General features: G+C 45.4%; 4 protein-coding genes across 7 annotated transcripts; 3 read left to right on the forward strand and 1 right to left on the reverse strand.

Annotated features, from left to right (window-relative positions):
* Positions 1-611: 611 nt before the first annotated feature.
* Vps2 (vacuolar protein sorting 2) lies at positions 612-11,216 on the forward strand. 3 transcript variants are annotated; one of them, XR_011238052.1, is made up of 7 exons: positions 612-902; positions 1,265-1,458; positions 2,771-2,983; positions 3,237-3,334; positions 3,878-3,975; positions 5,037-5,258; positions 10,829-11,216. XR_011238052.1 is itself a non-coding variant. In XM_069506297.1 (6 exons), the coding sequence occupies exons 2-6, from the start codon at positions 1,291-1,293 to the stop codon at positions 5,198-5,200; spliced, it is 741 nt and encodes a 246-aa protein (XP_069362398.1). In that variant the 5' UTR covers positions 612-902; positions 1,265-1,290; the 3' UTR covers positions 5,201-6,079. The 3 variants fall into 3 exon arrangements, 2 of the variants coding, with proteins under 2 accessions (XP_069362398.1, XP_034836681.1); XM_069506297.1 differs by lacking the exon at positions 10,829-11,216 and having other exon boundaries at positions 5,037-6,079; XM_034980790.2 differs by lacking the exon at positions 10,829-11,216 and having other exon boundaries at positions 613-902; positions 5,046-6,079.
* Positions 5,278-11,041, forward strand: LOC138403893 (sodium/potassium/calcium exchanger 1-like). Its single transcript, XM_069506021.1, has 3 exons — positions 5,278-5,289; positions 7,934-8,872; positions 10,829-11,041. Exons 1-3 carry the CDS (start codon positions 5,278-5,280, stop codon positions 11,039-11,041), a joined length of 1,164 nt encoding a protein of 387 aa, XP_069362122.1.
* LOC117992760 (lysoplasmalogenase TMEM86B) lies at positions 9,242-14,729 on the reverse strand. Of its 2 annotated transcripts, none has more exons than XM_069506301.1 (3): positions 14,389-14,729; positions 13,069-13,620; positions 9,242-12,712 (listed from the first exon to the last, which is right to left on the reverse strand). In XM_069506301.1, exons 1-3 carry the CDS (start codon positions 14,407-14,409, stop codon positions 12,680-12,682), a joined length of 606 nt encoding a protein of 201 aa, XP_069362402.1. In that variant the 5' UTR covers positions 14,410-14,729; the 3' UTR covers positions 9,242-12,679. The 2 variants fall into 2 exon arrangements, with proteins under 2 accessions (XP_069362402.1, XP_069362401.1); XM_069506300.1 differs by having other exon boundaries at positions 9,242-12,575; positions 14,389-14,724.
* Positions 14,730-15,088: 359 nt separating this feature from the next.
* On the forward strand, positions 15,089-18,038 carry Noa36 (zinc finger protein 330 homolog Noa36). Its single transcript, XM_034980477.2, has 7 exons — positions 15,089-15,340; positions 15,876-16,026; positions 16,188-16,299; positions 16,461-16,580; positions 17,002-17,163; positions 17,503-17,589; positions 17,758-18,038. The coding sequence occupies exons 1-7, from the start codon at positions 15,201-15,203 to the stop codon at positions 17,904-17,906; spliced, it is 921 nt and encodes a 306-aa protein (XP_034836368.1). The 5' UTR covers positions 15,089-15,200; the 3' UTR covers positions 17,907-18,038.
* Positions 18,039-18,227: the final 189 nt, after the last annotated feature.

The following is an 18,227-nucleotide window of genomic DNA, read 5'->3' on the forward strand; positions in this document are numbered from 1 at the left end:
AAACCGCGCGCGCGTTTTAAAACTAATAACATAGAGTAAAGTAATATAGACTGAAAATGAAAAATAACATCCAAGAATAATAACTTTCAAGTTTCAATGACACTTAAAAATTGTCAAATGTCAATCTTTATTTAGTCAAGCCTTAGATGTCAAGCGCAAAGAAGTTGGAAGAACCGAGGCCGCAGTGGCCCTACCGCGGTTGATGTTAAAAGTACTCTGTGCGCGGTTGTTTGACAGCTACAATGTCACGATCGCAATCATCTCTGATTGGTTAATGCTCGCTCACTATTGGCCACAATGTATTGTTGCAACAAGAATCGCACAAATTCAGCCAATCAGAACAATAATTGAGATTGTAATAATGATTGATGCAGGTTTTAGACAATCGCCCCGCTGATGTTGGAAGTACTACTACCATAGAGATGGTAGTCATTCATCCATAAGTTCATCCAAGACTACTAGGTAGGTACCTACGTATTCCTATATCGATGGTCAAGCGTGAGTCAAGCACAGACTTAGCAAGTTAGCATAGACTTCTATATTGTCAATTTGACAAATGAGTCATAATTATGACCACAGAGATGACTTCATCTAAGACTTGCACAGACCAATAAGTGCCAATAACATAGGATGACTTGTTTGTTGACGTAAATTATTTTGTAAGAGGCAGCAGCTAATAATTTAGAAATATAAATTCAATATTTTCTAATGATATACAAAACTAAAACCACCGTTAAATATGTCATTTCATCTCTGATACACATAAATATAGAATTATATAGTTGATTGCATTATTAAGATCTGAAAACAACAGTCATTGATTTGTGTACCGAATTTCTTAATTCACTGGTGAATCATCATTCCAAAACAAGTGTTCATCGTATGCTTTTGATAATCCTGAGGTAATTTTGATCGCTAGCATCTTAATCATCAAAAATAATATACTTACTTATTTAGATTTTTAGGTAATGAAGTTTGACTTTCTTATCCAGTCTCACTAGGAAGTTTTTAGATAAATACCTACTTTTATAATAAGTTACTAACTATTACAATGTATATTTTACTAGTACCTGATTGACCCCGACTGGAATTTCTGTAAATCATTTCTGTGGGATTTTACATAGTAAGGAAAGTTTACTTTATAACCTACCCATATGCAAAATTTTAGACCCAGTGTATGTTGATATGTCAGTCAGTTTCTCGTTATATTTGTTAGTTGAGTAATAAAATGAGAGCTAGGATTGAGTAAAGATCTGTTGTGTAGGAGAGAAGGTTTGGAAGGACTGCAGGATGGAGTGGCTGTTCGGGCACCGCATGACGCCGGAGGAGATGCTGCGCAAGAACCAGCGCGCGCTCAACAAGGCCATGCGCGACCTGGACCGCGAGCGCATGAAGATGGAGCAGCAGGAGAAGAAAGTGATTGCTGACATCAAGAAGCTGGCCAAGGACGGACAGATGGTGAGTTGTGTTGAATAAATAATGCTGTTTGTACTACTTGTACTAGGGCATCCATCTTCTTCTTCTTCATTCTGGGCTGGTTTCCGCACTTAAACGTTTCCGTCTGTTGTGCGTGCATCGCCCTTCCCCGCCGAAGTCTTCACTCCAGCCATCCAAGCTCGCTCCAGAAGCCAAATAGACCGCCCAGGTTGCCGAGGGCTTCATGGAGTGAGGTCGGGGAACCTAAATGGCGCTTGCGTTGATCTGCTACGCCCGTGCACTCCAGGAGCACGTGCGTCGGTGTTTCATCGACCTCCATGCAGGCCCTGCACAGAGGACTGTCGGTGACACCTATAACGAAAAGGTGTTTGTTTAGTGGGCTATGCCCTGTTATGAGTCCCACCACCTTCCTAAGTTTACCTCTGTCCAGGCGGAGTAGTGTGTTAGTTTGTCGTTTGTCTACGTTGGGGAAAGCCTCTTTGGCGCCTGCAGTCTGTTGTGTTAGCCCATAGTATAGAATGTTCTTTTAGTGTTAGTTCATGCAACCAGGTTTTATACTCACTGAAGGGTATGGGTTCGATAGGTTCTGGCCCGATCACCTTCAGTGTCGTAGCTTTCTGTGCTAGTGCGTCTGCCGCCTCGTTTCCCTGGTCTCCATCATGTCCTTTGACCCACCTTAGGGTGATGTCGTTTGACATGGCGAGAGTTTGCAGAGCCTTGTGGCAGTCTTGTATAAGTTGGGATGTTGTCGAGAACCTAGCCAAGGCTTTAAGAGCAGCTTGGCTATCAGAGTTAATGTTAATCTTAAAGTTTGTTACCTGTCGATTGGTCATGGATATAGCTGCGGTCATAATGCCCACACACTCTGCTTGAAAGACAGAGTTATCCTTACCGAGTGCGTGACTTATCCTCATGTTCAGTTCTTGGCAATAGGCTCCTGCACCTGTGCCAGTTTTGGTTTTGGATCCGTCAGTGTACACTTCTATTGCGTCTCGTGTTGACCTCGGATTCATGTTCTTTCCTGTGTTTATCTTGTAGTTTTTGTCTAGTATGTGTTGTTTTTTGGTTCTGTCGCATTTCCACTCCAGAAGTGGCTCTTCGTTTATGCTTTGCAAAAGAATTTTAGTATGCATTGTGTTGTGTTCTTTCCAATGACCCGAGGTTTTCAGTCTCAAGGCTGCGAGTGTTGCTTCTTCTTTAATGTATAGGGGCCACAGGAGTGATCAGACCTATAGTTAATTAATCATGTATTTTTGAATTATTAATCAAAAAAAAATTATATACATATCAATAACCAAAACTAATAGACCCTTCACCCGTGTGTGCACGGCAGGATGCAGTGAAGATAATGGCCAAGGACCTGGTGCGCACGCGGCGCTACGTACGCAAGTTCATGCTGATGAAGGCCAACATCCAGGCCGTGTCGCTCAAGATCCAGACGCTCAAGTCGCAGAGCAGCATGGCGCAGGCCATGCGCGGCGTCACGCGCGCCATGGCCTCCATGAACCGCCAGCTCAACGTGCCGCAGATACAGAAGATTCTGCAGGTAGCCTCACACAACACATTCGGTTCACACGCATCTCCTGTTCTACCAAACTACACTAAACACTCATATTATAGCTTATACTAAGCTTTAAACAGAGCTGCAACTCTAAAATAATTATAGTATAATACAACTAGCTTTTGTTAATTGAACATTTGGAAACTTGAACAAGTTGATTTGATAAAAATATGTAATACTTAATCACCTACGAAAATTGGCCATGATTAAGATACTGAGCATGTTTGTGTGTGTGCAGGAGTTTGAGAAGCAGTCGGAGATCATGGACATGAAGGAGGAGATGATGAATGACTCCATCGACGAGGCCATGGAGGGTGACGAAGACGAGGAAGAGAGGTACTGCATCTTCTCCTGACTACATTAGACAAAGAGTCATGACTCATGGCCAATTCAACAGTCTCTCTAGCCAATCATGCAGGAGTATATGATAGATACACAATTCCATTAAATGTAGGGATTTTCTTAGGATAATAATGCAGTGGACTCCAATATTTTCGACTGAGAGTATAATTTCGACTCAGTTAACAATTTTGTGCTAGAGGGCGCCCCACACTACGCTTGCTTAAACGCGGTCTCCACTCAAGGACTTTCCGGCTCCACCGGCCATCGCCTCTACGACAGGCATGACCTGCCCACTGCCACTTCAGCTTGCTAATAGTTCCTCCAGCACAATGGACCGACGATATAAAGAGGCGGGCGGGAAGTGGTGAAGAAGGCTGAGGACCGGGTGTGGTGGCGCTCTTTAGGGAAGGCCTATGTCCAACAGTGGACGTCCACAGGCATGATGATGATAACAGTTTAGTACTGTAAACGGCACCGGTTAGATAGTGGATGCGACTTAGGCACCATGACACAGGAGTACCTTTGTGTGTGTTGCAGCGACGCGGTGGTGTCGCAGATCCTGGACGAGCTGGGGCTGCAGCTCAACGACACGCTGTCGGGCTTGCCGCAGGCCACCGGCTCGCTCTCCGTTGCGGGTAACTTCACTTTCAATATACATGTGTCCAATTGTACTGCGTGCCCTCGGGACACCAAACCACGATGTTACGCGATGTACCAGCTCGTGGAGGTACTGCGTGCCCTCGGGACACCAAACCACGATGTTACGCGATGTACCAGCTCGTGGTGGTACTGCGTGCTCTCGGGACACCAAACCACGATGTTACGCGATGTACCAGCTCGTGGTGGTACTGCGTGCCCTCGGGACACCAAACCACGATGTTACGCGATGTACCAGCTCGTGGTGGTACTGCGTGCTCTCGGGACACCAAACCACGATGTTACGCGATGTACCAGCTCGTGGTGATACTGCGTGCTCTCGGGACACCAAACCACGATGTTACGCGATGTACCAGCTCGTGGTGGTACTGCGTGCTCTCGGGACACCAAACCACGATGTTACGCGATGTACCAGCTCGTGGTGGTACTGCGTGCCCTCGGGACACCAAACCACGATGTTACGCGATGTACCAGCTCGTGGTGGTACTGCGTGCTCTCGGGACACCAAACCACGATGTTACGCGATGTACCAGCTCGTGGTGGTACTGCGTGCTCTCGGGACACCAAACCACGATGTTACGCGATGTACCAGCTCGTGGTGGTACTGCGTGCTCTCGGGACACCAAACCACGATGTTACGCGATGTACCAGCTCGTGGTGGTACTGCGTGCTCTCGGGACACCAAACCACGATGTTACGCGATGTACCAGCTCGTGGTGGTACTGCGTGCTCTCGGGACACCAAACCACGATGTTACGCGATGTACCAGCTCGTGGTGATACTGCGTGCTCTCGGGACACCAAACCACGATGTTACGCGATGTACCAGCTCGTGGTGGTACTGCGTGCTCTCGGGACACCAAACCACGATGTTACGCGATGTACCAGCTCGTGGTGGTACTGCGTGCTCTCGGGACACCAAACCACGATGTTACGCGATGTACCAGCTCGTGGTTGTACTATAATTTGAGTAGGGAAGTATGAATATTGCTGCATTGCAGACCACTAGTGATTGTTACTTGGACTACAGTGAACATTAGTTTCGGCAGGCAAGACGCCAGCGGCGGCAGCGGCCATCGCGGGCGGCGGCGGCGGCGCGGCGGGCGGCGCGGCGGGCGGCGGCGGCGGCGGCGCGGCGGGCGGCGCGGTGAGCGACGCGGACGCGATCCTGCAGGCGCGCCTCGACAATCTGCGCCGCGAGTAGCGCTCCCAACTGTCAACTACTGAGGCCCGCCGAGCGCGTCCTCCGTGTTTTGTTATCGGTATACCAATTTCACCTATATGTATATTCAAGTACATAAAGCTGCATTTCGTCGCTTAAATCCTAAAACCTGCAGTCGTTTTTGACGCAAACGCAAACGCAAAAGTATTGTGTTGTCGGTCGGGTTGTTGTTTGTAAACGCACTACGTAACGTCATAGTGCATGACGCAGCGTGTATGCGTTACTTATATACGCACAATGGGGTCGATTCTCTTGTACACAATCTCTGAACTAAACTAAATTAACAGGTCTAAATCTAGTGCTATCCTTTTCTGCAAGCTACATTATGAAAGGGATAGCAATAGATTTAGACGTGCCATTTGAGTTTAGAGATTGTGTACAACGGAATTAGCCACAATGAAGCCCTATGTTGAACCCGGGAGAGGTTTAACCTTACAGCCTTTTAACTTACGTCAAGCGGCCCGCTATCGGGAACTAATGGGTTTCATTGTCGTTGCGGTGCGCCGGGGGCGGGGACATCACTTGTGTGTTGGTGTGGCCTTAGCTACCTACCTACCTAACTACCTTGCTGGTAACTTGATAGTTTTTTTTTTTTAAAGAATATTAGCCATGTTAAATGACTAATATTCCCCTTTCCTCTCCAATTAAGCGTCAGGCTTGTGCTAGGAGTAGGTACCACAATAGTGCAACGGGCGGGGTTTGAACCGTCGACCTTTCGGTTTTCAGTCCACTCCTTTACCCGTTGAGCTATTGAGGCTTACCTCTGTACCTCCATACTGAATGCTTGAAATGTTGTGCACTGAATTGTTGTTGCTATACAAATGTAAATATTTGCATATTATATTAATTGATAATAATTGACTTTGTTTTATTATTTGATACCTTTGTAAGCACGATGGGAATTTACCTCCTTTGTTAAAGTGAATTGAGTGACAGAGTTTGAATTGAGTGACAGAGTTTGAATTGAGTGACAGAGTTTGAATTGAGTGACAGAGTTTGAATTGAGTGACAGAGTTTGAATTGAGTGACAGAGTTTGAATTGAGTGACAGAGTTTGAATTGAGTGACAGAGTTTGAATTGAGTGACAGAGTTTGAATTGAGTGACAGAGTTTGAATTGAGTGACAGAGTTTGAATTGAGTGACAGAGTTTGAATTGAGTGACAGAGTTTGAATTGAGTGACAGAGTTTGAATTGAGTGACAGAGTTTGAATTGAGTGACAGAGTTTGAATTGAGTGACAGAGTTTGAATTGAGTGACAGAGTTTGAATTGAGTGACAGAGTTTGAATTGAGTGACAGAGTTTGAATTGAGTGACAGAGTTTGAATTGAGTGACAGAGTTTGAATTGAGTGACAGAGTTTGAATTGAGTGACAGAGTTTGAATTGAGTGACAGAGTTTGAATTGAGTGACAGAGTTTGAATTGAGTGACAGAGTTTGAATTGAGTGACAGAGTTTGAATTGAGTGACAGAGTTTGAATTGAGTGACAGAGTTTGAATTGAGTGACAGAGTTTGAATTGAGTGACAGAGTTTGAATTGAGTGACAGAGTTTGAATTGAGTGACAGAGTTTGAATTGAGTGACAGAGTTTGAATTGAGTGACAGAGTTTGAATTGAGTGACAGAGTTTGAATTGAGTGACAGAGTTTGAATTGAGTGACAGAGTTTGAATTGAGTGACAGAGTTTGAATTGAGTGACAGAGTTTGAATTGAGTGACAGAGTTTGAATTGAGTGACAGAGTTTGAATTGAGTGACAGAGTTTGAATTGAGTGACAGAGTTTGAATTGAGTGACAGAGTTTGAATTGAGTGACAGAGTTTGAATTGAGTGACAGAGTTTGAATTGAGTGACAGAGTTTGAATTGAGTGACAGAGTTTGAATTGAGTGACAGAGTTTGAATTGAGTGACAGAGTTTGAATTGAGTGACAGAGTTTGAATTGAGTGACAGAGTTTGAATTGAGTGACAGAGTTTGAATTGAGTGACAGAGTTTGAATTGAGTGACAGAGTTTGAATTGAGTGACAGAGTTTGAATTGAGTGACAGAGTTTGAATTGAGTGACAGAGTTTGAATTGAGTGACAGAGTTTGAATTGAGTGACAGAGTTTGAATTGAGTGACAGAGTTTGAATTGAGTGACAGAGTTTGAATTGAGTGACAGAGTTTGAATTGAGTGACAGAGTTTGAATTGAGTGACAGAGTTTGAATTGAGTGACAGAGTTTGAATTGAGTGACAGAGTTTGAATTGAGTGACAGAGTTTGAATTGAGTGACAGAGTTTGAATTGAGTGACAGAGTTTGAATTGAGTGACAGAGTTTGAATTGAGTGACAGAGTTTGAATTGAGTGACAGAGTTTGAATTGAGTGACAGAGTTTGAATTGAGTGACAGAGTTTGAATTGAGTGACAGAGTTTGAATTGAGTGACAGAGTTTGAATTGAGTGACAGAGTTTGAATTGAGCGTGGTAGTTTCATTTGGACAATTTCACTAAATATATGAATCAAGAATGTAATTTATTGGTCGATTTCTCCTTTAAAAACACATTTTCAAGGGAATGTTTTTATTGTTAGGTAAAGTACCTTCACTATAACATTGGATAAAATATAACAAAATAACATTCAATACTGATATCTAAATACTAAAATGACTAATTATCTAAAAGATCTAAATACACTGTTTACTGACACTTGATTGTGACAAGCCCTCTACACTCTACACTCTACAGGGCTACAGTCACTACAGTCAGGCTCAAGGCACATTGCGGGAGCGGGAACCACAGGGCTACAGTCAGGCTCAAGGCACATTGCGGGAGCGGGAACCACAGGGCTACAGTCAGGCTCAAGGCACATTGCGGGAGCGGGAACCACAGGGCTACAGTCAGGCTCAAGGCACATTGCGGGAGCGGGAACCACAGGGCTACAGTCAGGCTCAAGGCACATTGCGGGAGCGGGAACCACAGGGCTACAGTCAGGCTCAAGGCACATTGCGGGAGCGGGAACCACAGGGCTACAGTCAGGCTCAAGGCACATTGCGGGAGCGGGAACCACAGGGCTACAGTCAGGCTCAAGGCACATTGCGGGAGCGGGAACCACAGGGCTACAGTCAGGCTCAAGGCACATTGCGGGAGCGGGAACCACAGGGCTACAGTCAGGCTCAAGGCACATTGCGGGAGCGGGAACCACAGGGCTACAGTCAGGCTCAAGGCACATTGCGGGAGCGGGAACCACAGGGCTACAGTCAGGCTCAAGGCACATTGCGGGAGCGGGAACCACAGGGCTACAGTCAGGCTCAAGGCACATTGCGGGAGCGGGAACCACAGGGCTACAGTCAGGCTCAAGGCACATTGCGGGAGCGGGAACCACAGGGCTACAGTCAGGCTCAAGGCACATTGCGGGAGCGGGAACCACAGGGCTACAGTCAGGCTCAAGGCACATTGCGGGAGCGGGAACCACAGGGCTACAGTCAGGCTCAAGGCACATTGCGGGAGCGGGAACCACAGGGCTACAGTCAGGCTCAAGGCACATTGCGGGAGCGGGAACCACAGGGCTACAGTCAGGCTCAAGGCACATTGCGGGAGCGGGAACCACAGGGCTACAGTCAGGCTCAAGGCACATTGCGGGAGCGGGAACCCGCGACGCGGTGTCCGTTCCTAAAGGGTTATAAAGTAAACTGAACTTATCTCGGCATTTACGCTGCAGTAAGTACCCGGCAGGAAATATTGTAAATTAACCTTTAGAAAGATATTGCGGTTTCGTAGAGCGTTGTCTCTGTCATTGAGACCGACAAAACGTTACAAAGGTAAGAGTGACAGAGACAACGTTCTACAAAACCGAAATCTCATTCTAAAGGTCGATGTACAATATTTGTTCCGATATCCGTTATAAATGTCAGCCGCTTTGAACTCGCGTGTTCGTCGGAGTTTGCCGACTAGCTTCCAATGAGACTGTCTCCTTGGCGTCACGTCGCAAGCAGTGCCCCATTGAAAAAGGACTCTTTTTATTTTATTAGTTAGCCCTTGAATGCAATCTCACCTGGTGGTAAGTGATGAGATGATGCAGCCTAAGATGGAAGCGGGCTAACCTGGAAGGAATATGGCAGTTTTTATTAAACCCATGCCCTTTTGGTTTCCACACGGCATCGTACCGGAATGCTAAATCGCTTAGCGACACGGCTTTGCCGGTAGGGTGGTAACTAGCCACAGCCGAAGCCTCCCACCAGACAAAGGAGACCAGACTCGAAACAATCGGGCATACTCGGACTAACACGTGAGTTACAGATGTTAATAATTATGGTGCACTTATCTCCAGTCCTTATTCAGAACAGACGCGTTCGCTTTCCCGCAATGTGTCCCGAGCCTTACAGTACCGCGTTATAATATAATTATTATATTACATGTGACAGAGCAGGTAGTGTTACAAAATATAACGATACATACTACAATGTACCGGCTGACTTCGTTCTGGATATGCTTCGCCATTGTAAATATAACGATACATACTACAATGTACCGGCTGACTTCGTTCTGGATATGCTTCGCCATTGTAAATATAACGATACATACTACAATGTACCGGCTGACTTCGTTCTGGATATGCTTCGCCATTGTAAATATAACGATACATACTACAATGTACCGGCTGACTTCGTTCTGGATATGCTTCGCCATTGTAAATATAACGATACATACTACAATGTACCGGCTGACTTCGTTCTGGATATGCTTCGCCATTGTAAATATAACGATACATACTACAATGTACCGGCTGACTTCGTTCTGGATATGCTTCGCCATTGTAAATATAACGATACATACTACAATGTACCGGCTGACTTCGTTCTGGATATGCTTCGCCATTGTAAATATAACGATACATACTACAATGTACTGTAGTGATTCGTAAATCTAATCACTAAATTCTAATTATAGAAATTTTAGCTTCTCAAAATTTTCTTAAAAACGTCCGTAGGAACGACATCTAGCTACCGTGTAAGACACTACTAGGTCAAAACGCAACACCACCTAGCGTCCGATAGCGGAAAGCCAGAACTTCGGCGACATCTACAGCCGAATGGTCTAATTAGCTAGGAACTAACATAAAATGATCACTCATGCATAGACACTAACGACACCAAACGACGGATAGCTGACTATTCTAGAAAAGTCCTTTAGTAGTAGAAAACAGACTCAGCTTCATGAATGATCTAGACGATTCGAGACTTCCGGCCGAGTCCCAATAAATAGGCGAATTCTTCTGTCCTTGATTATTATCATCTCAGAAACCCTAGCAGTCACTATGCGAGAGTGCTCTCTGATTATTTAATTATTATTTTATAAAAGTGTCAAGTTGTGAGTCTTTGGCGAACCCTCTAGGTAACTGTGGAATTAATTTTACGTTAGGTTATTTACTTTATTCTCTGTGATCGTTCTAATTTAGGCTATCTGTTTTGTTCGTGTAATTAATTTTGATTTAACCCTAGCAGCTAGATATAATTACTGTAAAAACTGTAAACCCGGATCCACGACACTTGGTCCTGTTAGCCAACGTGTGGCTGGCGTCAGTGAAAGGTTCTAGAAGCGGGAAAGTGAGCATCTCCTCAGCTTCACTTGTCTCGATTCCAGGGTTCTAGTTCCTGTTGTATTCTACCCCTACATCGGCGGAGGACCTACATACTTTGTGCCGATCTACCGAAGTACTCAGCTACCAGAGGCTACCTCCGGCAGCCGTTCAACCTGCACGTCGAGCACCCTACGTGTCGTCGTGGAGGAGCCGCGCCGCCCGTGCACCACACAGCTTCCCCCGTGCCTTCGGCCAGCCACCCGGCGACCATCTAACCAGGCCAGTGTCCTTTGTACGGACGGTTGCGTATTGTATTGCGTGTGCGAACCTCATTTAGTGTTTTAATTAGGAATCTTGAACCTGTGAATTGTAGCGCGTACCTACGACCGCTCCCGGCTGAGCAAATTATTTCCATTCCACAATAAGTCACAATTCTAATTGTACGGTAGATTAAGCATTTATTTAAATATATGTATTAAACCATATCTCTCTTTGATTTCATCTACCTGTCACCCAAAAAGCGTGACAGTGGCGCCCAACGTGGGGACCTATGCATGGACCATTCATTTCTTGCCTCTGTTAAGCCAGACACCTCTAAGGAACCCAAAGAATTGGATATAATCTTGCCATAGAGAGTGTGTGTACTGTAAACAGAGGAAAGAAATGTTGGCAGCAAAACACTAGAAATTTTGCGAACGAAACACTAATGGTTTTGGAATTACACTTATTTACATTTTTAAAGAATGTAAAAACTGGAACTAGGGTCCCTATAAGTGGGCTTAACTCCTATCTACTATCTAGGGGGTAGGTTGGAGACACATTGTTATCATTCACGAAATATATATATTATGTTATGTATACAACATTGCGAGAAAATAATTTTTGAGCTCGCATAGATTTAACAATGAAATGCTATTGGCACTACAAATACTGTATACGTTGAAGTAAGTACAACAACAAACGACTCGGATACACGAACACATTGCGAAGTGTGCCGTGTGCTACTTGTGTCGCGTGCGAGGAGCCAGTGACTTGGTCTGCAGCGTGGGTTCCTGCCGTCTGATATTGCGACGATACACTTAGGTAGACCAGAAACCCAAATATGCCAAGAAAATGCTCTCCACCAACCGTGCTGTGCACCAACGTCCAGCTCATACAAAGCTTTAAGTGTATCGAGCAACTGAGCAACTGAGCATAGGGTGAGCGCCCCGATTTGGAAGAGTCGCGATCGTGAGTGGAGGTCTAGTAACTCCAGCGGGATAGCCTACTTTTTAATTACGCGCTTGCTGCGCTTGTACCCGATGACAGACCGACGCGACTTACTGACGCTACCGAAATATTGTCATGAATGCTATTATATGGTATTTTTTATAAAATAAGGAATTCGACCCGCGAAACGGTCGAGGGAAGACACATTGCTATACCGGTTGCACTTGCAACAATGCATACCACTGACGCCACCGATCTGTGCGCACTCCATAGATCTCCACTCCATCCCAACTAATAGTGTTGTGGAACACGACTTTGTCCGGAATAGCCGTAGTGCAGTAGGTACGCGGCCGAAAGTAATGTACATCGACCTTTAGAAGGAGATAAGAGATTTGTAGAGCGAAGCCGAAATGTCATTCTAAGGCCGATGTATTACTTTCTGCCGCGTACCATACGTTTCGGCAGGCAGGGGCCTGGCGCGAACACCATGGCGGCGTGGTGTCGCTCGTCGCCTCACCGCCTGGCGTGCAGGGCGCGCGGCTCCAGCGCGCTCAGCGCGATGCCCAGCTGCCCCAGGTAGTAGGTCGACATCACCAGCACCTGCCGCACCACACTCCCGTTATCGCCTCGTCTGTTAAGCTGCCTCTCCACCGGGAACACGGGAACATTTGCAGGATTGTGTCATATTCACAGCTTAGCTCATTTTAGATCGGCTGCTTTACGTGACTGTGAGATCGCTGGTGACAATGTTAAATACACCAACAATTGTTTTATGAACAATTTGAAAAACTTATTTTGTATTGACCTTGCAAGTCTATTTGACTGAAATTGCACTTGTCTGTCTGTCCGTCTGTCACAGCCTTATAATTTCAATTATATCATGTACTTGAACAACAAATACTAAAATCAGATAAATATTATAAAGAAACGAAATTATCTCATTTTAATGGGCATCAGTATTTTTAACATAAATTCACATAATATAGGTGGGCGTTATGGGATACCGCGAGCTCTCAGTTCAGAGCGAACCACTAGTTATACTGCAAGGGTAGAGTGTAGAGAGGATTGTATACGTATACGTGGGCCGGCTCACCTGCGCGTGCGGCACGGGCCCGGCGAACAGGCTGTAGCCCAGGATCGCGTCGGACAGCAGGAACAGCAAGGCGCCGGCACGTTGCGCGCCGGGGCGGGCGGCGCCGCGCCACGCCATGGCGCTCAGCAGCAGCGCGTAGGCGGCCACCAGCGGCCGCAGCGCGCCCGGCGCCCGCACCAGCCACGCGTACAGCAGCGCGCCGCCCAGCAGCGCGGCGCCGAGGCGCGCGCGGCGCGGCCGCAGCCCGAAGGCGCACAGGTAGGCCACGTGCGCGGCCGCGAACGCCGCCATGCCGGCCACGAAGTGCTGCGGCCACACCAGCAGCGCGTCGCCCAGCGCCGACAGCGCCAGCCCCGCGCACACGCGCCGCGCGTACCCGCCGGCCCCGCCCGTCGCCAGCAGCACGCACAGCAGCAGGCAGAGCACGGGCGCGCACTTGAGCGCGGCGGCGGAGGGCGAGGGCGCGCCGCCGCCCGCCACGAAGTACACGCACACGGCCTTGTAGAACGGCACCAGCCGCGCGCCGCGCCCCAGCGCCTTCAGCTGCAGCCACTGCGCACCCAGCATCACCATCAACACAACTGGCCAACGCAGAGTGGCAGACTTCACACACCAAGGAGTACAGTAATACAGTTTGCTCTGGATTGTGCAGTCACAAGGTCATACGTAGAATGCAGACCCTCCTTCAAACGAACGTCACGACTGTGATACAAGAGCGAGCTCTGTGGTTCAGCCGTCATCATGAGACCACATACACACATAAATACATATAACTACTGAAACAACAGTATACTATTGTCATTTTGCCTTTAACTATGTAAAGAAAGTATGTGTGATCCATACTATAATATTATAAATACAAGTTCTGCCTTCCCACAGGCCATCTGCTTAACCGATTTTGACAAAATTTGGTAAAGCGATAAGCTTGCATTCCAAAGGCTACTTCTTATCCCAGAAAATCAGAGTTCCTACTTGAATTATAAAAATCTAAATCTACACCTGATGAAGCATCCTCTTTTCATAATAACTACTTATAATTGCATCTTTACATCAATAGGTCATCATTTCATTACCTATTCATTTTGTTCAGTTGCTGGTATCAGGCGTAAATTTATTGTTACATCTTCATAAACAGCTTATTCATACTATGAAGTATGACAATGAATTGCGAATACTTTGTTCTTTGTTATATATACTCAAAGTGATTTATAATTTAACAAAGCTCAAAATATTTAAGTCTCTACCTGTGGAATATTAGCTTATCATGTAGTGATAAAATCTTATATAGAAATATAACAATACAACTGAATACATACTGACCAGATCGGAAGGCGATATCATAGCTGATCCTCTCGAGATAGACTGAGATAATACAAACTAACAACACGATCACCTCGTACAAAGTATGGGGACAGGCACGGCGACCCGTTCGCCTCTAATAATGGTTATTACATTAATTTTCAACTTCGCTTTACAAAATATAAATTAGTTTTAGAATCGCGCGCTATTTAAACACCATGCGATTACGGTATAACAAATACAAAATAACAAAAACAACTAAATTCACCACGGAAACACGGACAGAAAAAACAACAACAACAACAAACAAAAATTTGTGGTTTGAATGAAGGTTTTGACATTTTGAATTTTGATTGACAATTCACCATGACGCTTTGATAAGGATTTCGTTTAGAAATATTGGTATGTATACAGAGATTATAACGAGATAATACAAGTAAAAAGTCATAAAGCAAAATAAGAAGCAGAAGAAATAGTGGTAGAAATGTAGGTAACTAGTTAACTAGTTGTCAATGTTTGGGTCGAGGATTCCATCTTCTTAATTTTTCTATTAGATATTCGAAAAATTGAGGATTACAGCAACAATATTGTTAAATTATGGCCGAACAAGAGGAACAGAAGAAGAATATAAACTTCTTGGACCAGAAAAATGATAGCATTGGAGTCTCCTCAAAATGGCTAGAATCCAGAGCCGTACAACCAGTTAAAAAATAGCGTTGTAGTAGTGACATTGACAATAATAAATGTTCCAAACAGCTGGCTCTGATTTTAAAGTTTTTTACTAATCGGATTTTGGAAAATATATCATAGATTTAGAACTTAGATAACGCAAGATGCCCAAGAAAAAAACAGGTCAACGTAAGAAAGCCGAAAAACAAAAGCTGCGTCAAAAAGAAATCCGCAATGCGAGAGAACACGTCGATATAGCGCAGCATCCGTGCAACCTTCCCATGGAGTGCGACAAGTGCCTCAAGTAAATATACCGCTTCGGTGACGAGCTAGGGCTAGACTGCCATCTTTTCTGATGGGTATTGATAAGTAATATGTGGGCATAGCAGAACTCGCCTCTATCTAGCAGAGATGTGCCGGTTGTGTTAAGGCAGCGTGGCATAGCCCACATGTTAGCTTGGCATGCTCAAATATGATACTACAGTATAGCAACTAGCTCTAGTCTCGCCAGTCCTACACTATATATACACCTCCTTATCATCTTACCCAAATTTGTTCTGATGTAGATTGCTCCTCTGTAAGCAATGAGACGGTCTTTGCTTAAATAATTTTAAGATAGGTATCTGTATTCATATATTCTATATTATCTCACTGAACCTGAAGTAGTTTAGAAAGCATAATTTCCTAAATTATCCCATCTTCATTGTCATTCTCAGTAGGTTTTGTAGTTGTTGTGAAGTGTGAAGTGCCTTTCAACATAAGCAACATCAAACCAAACATACCCTGCTGACTGAAAGTCAAATTATGAGTTTAGGTAGTAACGTTTGTTGTTTGTTCAGGAAGCAGAAGAGCCGCGCATTCTGCTACTTCTGCTCGGCGGTGCAGCGGCTGCCGGCGTGCGCACAGTGCGGCAAGATCAAGTGCATGCTCAAGTCTGGAGACTGCGTGGTGCGCCACCCGGGCGTCTTCACCACTGGACTCGGCATGGTGGTACGTAGCATACTCTCAGCAAGCACTCAAGTCTGTATCAATAAAATAATGAGCCTCAGGGTGATACAGGGAGGGCCGCAAGTGCCTGCAGTCGCACGCCTGCACGTGCCCGCTGGCCGACGCTGTCTGTCTCGAGTGTGAATAGTGTGCTCGTGTTGCAGGGCGCCATCTGTGACTTCTGCGAGGCGTGGGTGTGCCACGGCCGCAAGTGCCTGCAGTCGCACGCCTGCACGTGCCCGCTGGCCGACGCCGTCTGTCTCGAGTGTGAACGAGGTCTGTACCTTACCAATTGTTATCAACATTATGTTCGAGTTAAAACATTATTCATTTTAAATTTTCAAATTTAATGAATAGCCTCACCATCAGAGAAGGAGTTCCACAGTGAATAAGAAAAATAATGTGTAAGTAAGTTTGTGCTGTTCCTGTGTTGACAGGAGTGTGGGAGCACGGCGGGCGTGTGTTCCGCTGCTGCTTCTGTCAGGGCTTCCTGTGCGAGGACGACCAGTTCGAGCACCAGGCCTCCTGCCAAGTGCTGGAGTCCGAGACTTACAAGTGTGAGAAGCGCTTCCTTTATCTTAATTAGCACCCATCACTTGAAACTCTAATCTATTAAAAAAAGACTCTTAAAAGCAGGTGTCGACAGAAGCAAAGCTTTTATGAATTTTGACTGGACTAGACTGATCCAGTTTATCTGATCTGGTCCCATCCAGGTTGGTCTGGTTCAGGCCAATCTGTCCAAATGTAGAAGTCAAGTAAAATAAAAAGTTGCTATCTTATGTCACTACATTAACCTTTTCACTCACTTTACTCCCCCGGCGGCAGAGCCCAGACATCTGTAAAAAAGTTTCGCTTCAAAAGACGTTAAAATAATGTTCAATTCAATTTTATTTATTTGCTGATACAGGCATACAATGAGGTGTTAACACACAACAGTAATGTCTAGCTGCAAGCTTCAGTTATGTAATGTGGTCACAGGCCAGTCGTGCAACCGGCTGGGGCAGTACTCGTGTCTGCGCTGCAAGACGTGCTTCTGCGAGGAGCACGTGCGGCGCAAGGGCGCTCGCGGCACGCGCGGCGCACCGCCCTGCCCGCGCTGCGGCTACGCCACGCACCAGACCGCAGACCTCAGCATGTCCAGTGAGAACTTACACCATTCCTTTATCTTTTTTTCTTAAGGGAGAGGGGCTTGATGACAATCATGCTTAATGAAAAACTGATGAGATGTAAGTCGCAGCGCGTGTCGTCTCGCTGTACATGCTATAGCCATGGCTTTTCGACTATCGTATTTGTGAGAGTGGAAAGTGCTGCCGTATGTGGCAGCCACAAGCATCAAACTTTTAAATTGATGGCGACCACAAGCTCTGATATCCTAGCTAGACTTTTATTATCATGTTTTGTTTCTATTCGAAAGAAAATGAAATAGTCATATTTGACTTATACTCGCATATTTTTTGTACCTGGCGACCCTGTCCTCAGCTCGCTCGCACCGCTACGGGCGGCAGGGCGCCGCGCAGCCCGGCGACGGCGACGACGACGACGACGGCGGCGACTACAGCCACGCAGGTAACTGTACCACGCGATCATGCTAACTAATATATTTTGTATGTCAAATCCTATTTCATCATATCATATATCAATACGCTCGATTAAATAGAATCTTGAGTTGAGTGAAAATGTAATACTGGCAACACACTGGTTACAAAAGTATTCTGATTTTTGCTATATCAACAGGATACAACGCCGACGGCGGAATGGAAGGTGGAGACTACTCGTACTCGGAGTCGGACGACGACGACGACGACGACGACGACAGCTCCGAAGAAGAGGAATCTGAAGAAGAGGAACCAGACAAAACTGCAACTACCAATACTAAGACATAAATCATCACCAGCCTGTGATTGTACATCATATTCTCACGAACTACATAATATTGTTTTATATGATTTCTTCTGAATCACATCAGCTGATATTTATTTATTACATTTTATTCAATAAAATTATTTCAAAAATTATTTGTTTTTAATTTCTTATAACCTAACCATGGACCTAGAATACAAAGGTATTGTAGAAGCTTGTATTCTAGGTCCATGAACCTAACGTAGATAGATTCACAGAGTACATTAATAGATTTTTCGTGGATTTTTTTGTCACTATTGCGGGTTACCCGTTGGTACCACAGAGCACTATTACTAGTTTGGTAC

The sequence above is a fragment of the Maniola hyperantus genome, chromosome 22, assembly GCF_902806685.2.
Source record: "Maniola hyperantus chromosome 22, iAphHyp1.2, whole genome shotgun sequence".
Classification (NCBI taxonomy): Eukaryota; Metazoa; Arthropoda; class Insecta; order Lepidoptera; family Nymphalidae; genus Maniola; species Maniola hyperantus.